Source organism: Melospiza georgiana, chromosome Z (assembly GCF_028018845.1).
Source record: "Melospiza georgiana isolate bMelGeo1 chromosome Z, bMelGeo1.pri, whole genome shotgun sequence".
NCBI lineage: Eukaryota > Metazoa > Chordata > Aves > Passeriformes > Passerellidae > Melospiza > Melospiza georgiana.
In genome coordinates, this window is record NC_080465.1 from 550,001 (window position 1) to 557,482 (window position 7,482).

The window sequence follows — 7,482 nt, forward strand, 5'->3', positions numbered from 1 at the left end:
GCTGGAGACCTCTTGCTGTGAGACATGGATGGGAAATACACGGATTGTTTTATAGGTGGTCCTTTTTCCCTTTCCTTGTTTCCCCACCTTTTGTCACAAATCACTGTTGGATGTGTCAGTCATCTTAGTCTTCCCTCAGGCCCCTCCTGGTGCGTGGGTGTGAGCTAAAGAACATGACTCTGAAACACACATTTAAACCCAGGGCTGGGGAGTTCACAGTAAGGTGACACTGCAAGTGTGATCAGATTCACAAAGAGCAACACTGGAAGGTTCCTCTTGTTCCTGCCTATTTTACAAACATTGCTGTCATTCTTTTGGAAGCTCCGACTGAGAGCGCAGTGGCTCCCACAGCAGAAGAGCATGGCAACACACGTTTAAAGAAAAAAGCCATTCCTGCAACGAGCTTTGCCAAATACAAATTTTCTACAAATTTTCTACAATTTTCTGCGAAATCAGGGCCACTTTTCCATGCCTCTTTAGCCCCAGAGAGAAGGAAACACGCAGAGTTCAGTAAGGTGGCTCCTAAGCCCCACAGCTTTTGGGCAGGATTCCTGCATCCCTTGCCAGTCCTGGTGCCTGCCTGTGCCAGCATCCCCTAAAACAAAACACAACCCTAAAAATAAAACAAATTCTATCATAGATTCCTACTCGGCCTCTCTCTGAGATCTACGGCCTGAAAAACCATTGTTACAAAATTTAACTACAGGAATGGCTAACTCTACATGTCTGTGCTGTGGAATATGGGACTGGTGTCCCATTCCCTCTGTGGCCATGGCATTGTGCCTCCCCAGGTGTGTCTGACAGCCCCTGTGAGAGGAGAGGGGCTGGCACACAAGGAGGAGGGGACAGATAAAGGAGCAGTTTGCATTCAGAGCTGAAATAACACGGCCTGGTGGACAAGATGCCAGTGATGCCCCTTCCCAACTCATTTGTGATGCTCAGCCTGAACCTCGCTCTACAGAATTACAGTAGTGCCAAGCTGCTGCTGCTTTTTCAAACTCAGTATTCCAACGGCAAGCAGGAATGTATTGATCTAGGCTTATTAAAATAGCATTTATGTAATTGTAATTTATTTTTAATTCAGCGCTCAGAGTGCTGCCAGAGCTAACTGCTGCCCGTTTCCCCTGCAGACCAAGCCAGGACCCATCCAGGCGGCCGGCTCGCCCTCGCCCTCGCCCTCGGAGCGCGCGGTCTCCGTCTACTGCTACAACTGCTCCCGCCAGGGACACCTGGGATACGTGAGTCTGGGCGCCCCCGGGGGCAGACCGTCCCTGGGCGGGACAGGCAGCTGCTCACCGACACGGGCTTATCAAACCTGGGCAAAAACACAGCAGAGGGCTGCAGCGGGAAAAGCTGCAGTGCTGGGAACTGCCCCTCGTGCACTCCGCGCGGCGGGTTCATCTGCAGGATGGGTGCTCGGTCTTTTATACCCCTGGGGTTCCATCAGGCAGCCCTGGCCCCTCCCAGATTCTGTCAGTTTGCTCTTCTTTGCCATTTATCAGTGGAAACTGCTTTCTTGTCACTGGATTGCAGGTCAGGTGTTGCCATCTGCACGCCCTAAGCACCCCCAAGCTTTGCCGTTCCCCCCTGCCCCATGCAAGGGACACCTGTGCAGCCTCTTTGTACCTGTCCTAGACAGCCTCGGCTGTGTGATGGCAACAATACAGGGGGGAAAGGGAACTATGGGGAGAACAGAGGACGTCTAAACTGCAATAACGTAACTGTACATAACTATACATCACTAAAGCTTCTCTTAATATTCACATGATAGTTATCTTTTAATTGTGAGAGTCAATCATCTCATTATCCACCTGTAACACACGCTGTCTGTGTGGGGCTGGAGGGAAGAGCTGCAAGAGCCACACTGGTGTGTGTGCCACAAGAGGAGTGTGACCAGCCTCGGGGGAGGCCAGTGCGTAAAGGGATCCCACCCACCTAATTCAGAGAAAGGGAGGCAGGTAACGGCTGCTGTCTCTCCTAGGGAGGTTCATTGATTTGAGACTGCCTGGGAGAAAGAATATTCATTGGAAACAGTTGCTGGATACAGCTTTGCTTCCTCCTTTCTTTTTTTCCCCACATTCAACATCGTGTCAGGTTTTTTACCACACTCAGCTCAACTATTTGAGTGCTGTTTTGGGAATCTTCAATTTCTGCCTGCCTTGTGATGATCCTTACTTGTAGTTTCCTGGTTTAGGTCAACATCTGACCGAAGTTTAGCATTGTCCTTCTGTAAGGTGCAGCCTGGTGAAGGAGACATCATGAGCCTTAAGTGGCTTCAGTACCTGCACTTACCAATACAGAGCAAATAATAGGGTTGTTCTTTTATGGAATAAGTGCAGGAGCCAAGCCACAAATATTCTAGAAAATGAATGTTAATCATGCATTGGATGGGTTAAGCTTATTTTTTCCTGTGGCTTAGAAACAGCAAATTGCCAGCAAATTCCTCTCTTCCCTTCTGCCTGCTCTTGTGTGTCAGCCCATTCAACTATCCAGTGCATTTTGTTAAAAGTTTGGGCCTTGAGTTTGGTTCACTTCTATTAAACTGTCCAAAAAATGGCACTGGAGGAAGACGGACACACATAGATACAAGGCTGTTGTAAGAGTAATGAGTAATTATTAGGGGTTGCTGTAAATCGATTATTTAAGTCATTATTAAGGCTGATGTAAAAATAATTAGATTAGAACTGGTAGGAACTGTACAAAATCAGAAAGGGAGGAAAGCAACTTGTGGACATTTTACGTCTCTCAAAGTTCAGGAAGATAATAAAGTATTTGTAGTAGTGTACAAGGAGCAGAAACAGCCTGAGCAAGGGCTGAGTGAAAGGGGATAGGCCAATAGCAACACAAGGGGACAGAGATACCGCATCTTCCCATGTGCACAACCATTCCCAAAAACAGGCAAAACACATGCAGGAAAACCGGTTCTTCACTAAATTTCAGGCAAGCAAATACCAAAAAGAAGCTGAGAAATGCAAGACACATTAAAACTGCATCTGTGATGTGCTGTGCCTCTGGAAGGGACAGAGGAGCAGGCAGGGCCAGGGGCTGCCAGGGTGGCACTGAGTGGCAGCAGCAGCACACGCAGGAAAGCTGCTGGTGCCGTGGGGCAGGCAGCAGGTGAGTGAGAGCTGCTGACAGCTCCTGCAGATTGGAGAGGCCCAGGTGCTGCTGGAATGGTTTCACAGTGACAGACAGTGGAGGAATCGTTCCCTGGCAGGGTGGGCAGGCCCTGGCAGTGCCCAAGGCCAGGCTGGACACGGCTTGCAGCACCTGGGGCAGTGGCAGGAAGGTGTTCTTGCCCACAGACGGGCTGGGATGGGATGGGATGATCTTTAAAGTCCCTACCAAGCCAAGCCGTTGTGCGATTCTATGTTTCTATGATCTCGGCAGTATCTAAGAAGAGAAAAATGGTGAAGCAAAGCACAGCAGGTAACAGACAATTTACAAGGAGGATAAAGGAGAATAAAGCACCTGTCAATATCATGGCACTGAGATAAAAGGCAGAATCATAGGAAATGTTCCTGTTAGCCTGGCTCTCAAGACGTGGATCAAACTGCGTGCACAGCAGTGAAAAACTTACATTCCTGTTGCAGGTGTTGGGGAATAGGCTGGCATGCACATGATGCCAGAGTCAGCGCCGTCCTGGCCCCAGCTCTCTGTTCAGGGCTCTCCTGCTCTCGGGAGGTTGCAGGTTATTGCAGCCCTGACACGTGTCAACAGGCTCTGTTTCGGGCCCCACATTTGAAGAAGGAGTCAGGGCTCTTCAGTTCTCAGTCTCAGAGTTGTTTATTGTTTCTTATCTATAAAAATTTTTCTCCTGCCCTGCCCAGGTCCATCCAGCAGGACAATTCCAGGCACTCTGCCTGCCCCTGAGGTGGTGTTATCTCTTTATACCACAAACTACGCATAACATGTTTACAATTACTTTCCAATACCCATCACGTGTGTTAGACACTGAGCTTCTACTCTAAACCAATCCAAAAGTGCCAACATCACAGCAGAAGATGGAGGTAGAGAAGAAGAAAGGCTGGACACGCCCAAGTCCCTCCATCTTGTCCCCATAACCCCTGTTCTAAAAACCTTAAAATCTACTTTTTCACCTTGTGATAATTTTATTATTACACTACTTAAACTAATTTTATTACTACACTACTTAAACTTCTGTGGCTTTCAGGTCTTCACACAAAGCTGGTAATTTGCTCCATGGGTTGTAATCAAACCCACAGGTGTTCTGGGCTGTGTGCCAGGGTGTCCGAGCCCCCTGGCAGGGTCCTGGCAACTCAGGACACCCTGAGGGATGTACTGAGTTCTGACATCCTGCCCTTCTTTTTCCCCTTTCGTTAGAAACAGAAAACCCTACCCCTGCAGCGTGCTGTGTTGACAGCAGCCTGCAGCAGGCGTTGCCTGTGGTCTGTCCCTGTGAGGGGGTGGCACACAGTGACACAGTGACACCCACCCTGGCCGTGAGCGGGCTCTGGCTGCCCGTGGCTGCTCCCCTGTCCCCTTTGGGCTGCAGGAGCCTCGTGCCAAGGATCCCAGGGGCCAGGCTGCCCTGCCAGGGCCCTGTGTGTGCCTCTGAGGGGCCAGGTGTGTGCACACAGCAGTGCTGGGTCCTGCCTGGCAGCGGGACTGCCCTGTCCCTGTGCCCAGTAGCTCTGCCAGCAGCTCACCTGGCCATCACGGCCCGTTCTGTGGGTACTACAGGTGTGAGGCAACGGCAGGAAATTCCTTCTGTGTGCTCAGACAGCACCAGTGTGTGCAGGAGAATCACAAGCTGGTCATGAGAATGCCACAAGGACAGAGCAGAACCTGCAGGCCTGGCCCATTTCACTCCAGGAAATCCCACCTCAGGCAGCTCTAGTGACCTGAATGTGTTTTGCAGGAGTGCTCAGAGAAGAGGATGCAGGGGAACATGTTCCCCACTTCTCCCTTCGTCTACTACTACGATGATGAGTGCGACATCAGGAGGAGAGCCAACAGGTTGAAAAGAAAGGTGGCAGGTACGGTGTGGTTTGGGACATCCCTCCCACCTTCCAGCCTCTGTTTGTGCTTTTTGGGAGCATTGTGGGATTACTTCCATGTGTTGGGAAAAGCTGTGTGGATTTGAACAGGTAGCCTGTTGGTAGTAAAAGATTTGTGACTTTACTCATCTATGTCTATCATGGAAATTGACTGTGTCAAAGTCACTCAGAGAGCATTGTCAAATGTTTTAATTCTGAAAAATCTGCTGACATTAAAAGTGCCATGAAATAGGAGGAAGGGGATTAAATCAAGATTTGCTAAGATTCTAGCCTGATGACTGAAAAAACCCACAGTGAAGAAATCTGCCAGAGATAAATTGTTGTTTAACTTCATACAGAGGAGAGGTGTGATGGCTCAGGTGCCCAGCTGTAGGGTCGTTAGGTACAGAAATAATCCAGTAATCCCCTCTGCTTTGCAGACCTGCAGGAAGCTGGCCTCCTGCCCGAGCAGCCCGAAACGCCCCTGCAGGAGGAGCAGCTCGAGGTGCCCAGCCACAAGAAAAAGAGCAAACTCTGGAAAGAGCAGCAGGGCCCGCCCCGCAGGAGCAGCGAGCAGCACAAGAAGATGAAGGTGAAGCGGGTGAAGAAGGCCCAGGAGGAGAGGCAGAGGAGGGCTGCTGGGATCCACGCAGACCCTGAGGATTTCCCTCGGGGGCACAAGCAGCAGGGCTGCAAGGGCAGCAGGGCCCAGCGCAGGGCCCTGCCCCAGGCACCCCCAGGCTGCAAGGCTCTCAGCGTGCACCAGCCCCCAGAAGGTGCCAAAAGGAAGAAGAATTGGAAAAAGCAGAAAATTGCCAGTCCCGACAGCAGGGACAATCTGTTCCTTATAAAACAGAGGAAGAAGAAGTCCAAGCAGAAATCCTGGTGACGGCAGGTAGCACTGGCATTCCTTGCTCTGGCTCTGCCTTCTCTTTACTCCTGTCCCTCTCCTAGCACATGAACTGGAGTCCGTCCCTGTCCCGGCCTGCTGGGCACCACCACCCTCGCTGTCCCTCTCCACAGCCACGGGCACCTGTCCATCTCTGTGGGCCACCCCTGGCAGCAGCACCCACAGCTCCTGCCAGGGCTTCTACCATATGCTGTACATTCATTTTCCTTGCTTGGGGCTGTGGGGGCACGCTGGGCTTGGCAGGGATCGTTTGCTCAGCAGCGAGTTGTGGCTGTGCTGTTGGAGCACAGCGCCTCTGGGGCCAATGCCAGGAGATGTGGGCACGGCAGCAGGAGGGTGGGTGCAGAGCACATCCCTCAGGCAGCAGGAGGGCCGGGGCAGTTCCCTCCCCGGGCAGGGACAGCCTGGGGTGCAGCAGTGCCCCGCTCCCTCTCCACAGCAGGGCCATGCAGCCCGCACCCTCCGGGCTCAGCTTTGGGGATCCACCCTGTGCTGGCCAGCTGGTCAGCAGAGCAGGAGTGAGCAGCTGGGCCTGGAGCACCGTTCACTTCTCCCACGCAGTCTGTCCTTGTTCCTTGTCATGTGCTGGAGGAAAAAGGAGTGGAGCATTAAGAACATACTTGGTTCCAGTCACACTGTGCTAAAATTAAATTTTTTTTAAAGACAGTTATTTTTGTACACTGGAATTCAGCATGTCGTTTTAAGGTTTGTAAGAGTAAAATGCTTTATCAAAGGACTAATGCAAATAAAACTTTACATGAGAAATATGAAGAGAATGGGTTTGTTCCTCATTTCCTTGCATTCCAAACATAATTGAAAACAGCATCATGTTCTCTTTCCTGCATCACCACTGCCAAGAGTAAAGGAAAAAGTAATGCGTTTATACTCTAGTGTTGTGAAAAGGGAATGATCTGTACCCTGCTGCTGTGTGAGGTGCTCTGTGCTGTACCTGTCCCCAGTGAGCAGCTGAGGGTGACAGCACAGTGTCACTGAGGTGCAGCTCCTCCCCTCCCGAGTTAAATTAGAGACTCTTGATACCCTGAAAGGGCATCTGGAAAGGCACCCAAGAAAAATGTGAGGACTCTCATTGTGGCAGTGTTATCCCATCACAGAGCTCCCTAAATTCGTCAGGTTTGTGTTAAGCAGACTCAGCAGTGGGGCCACAGGTGTTCTGGTGACCATGTCATCCTGTTTCAGAGGTATTTGTGATATATACATACATAGTATTTGTAAACCTGATGTCTAGCTTTGCTTCAGCATGTCCTTGGCAACAAAAAATAAGTTATGCTTACCTTCATTTATTACTTGATTGAAAAATTCCTGATGATACTGAGAAGAAAATCAGTTTTAGCCTTATGGAAAAATACTAAGTTAATTCCACCCCTGAAAAGACTTGTTTATAACATAGAAACAGCTCTTTTCCCTGTTGCTGTGTTGTGCACCCCTTTTCAGTTTTGAATTCTGTGTTTTGAGCAGAAGTCACTTTGAGCCTGTATCCAAAGCAGCACACACCTGGCAGACAGGAGGAGGGCTGTTTGCAGTGCTTGCTGTGGCCAGCTGGCTTCTCTGGAG

The 7,482-nt window shown here is 50.3% G+C and overlaps 1 protein-coding gene across 2 annotated transcripts in view; it reads left to right on the forward strand.

Moving 5' to 3' along the window:
- Positions 1 to 6,661, forward strand: part of ZCCHC7 (zinc finger CCHC-type containing 7) — a 94,257-nt gene extending 87,596 nt beyond the window's left edge. For both annotated transcript variants that reach the window (XM_058044518.1, XM_058044517.1), the window contains exons 9-11: positions 1,131 to 1,238; positions 4,883 to 5,000; positions 5,441 to 6,661. In XM_058044518.1, coding sequence (XP_057900501.1) covers positions 1,131 to 1,238; positions 4,883 to 5,000; positions 5,441 to 5,889 — 675 coding nt within the window. In that variant the 3' untranslated portion in view covers positions 5,890 to 6,661. The remainder of the gene's footprint in view (positions 1 to 1,130; positions 1,239 to 4,882; positions 5,001 to 5,440) is intronic.
- Positions 6,662 to 7,482: the final 821 nt, after the last annotated feature.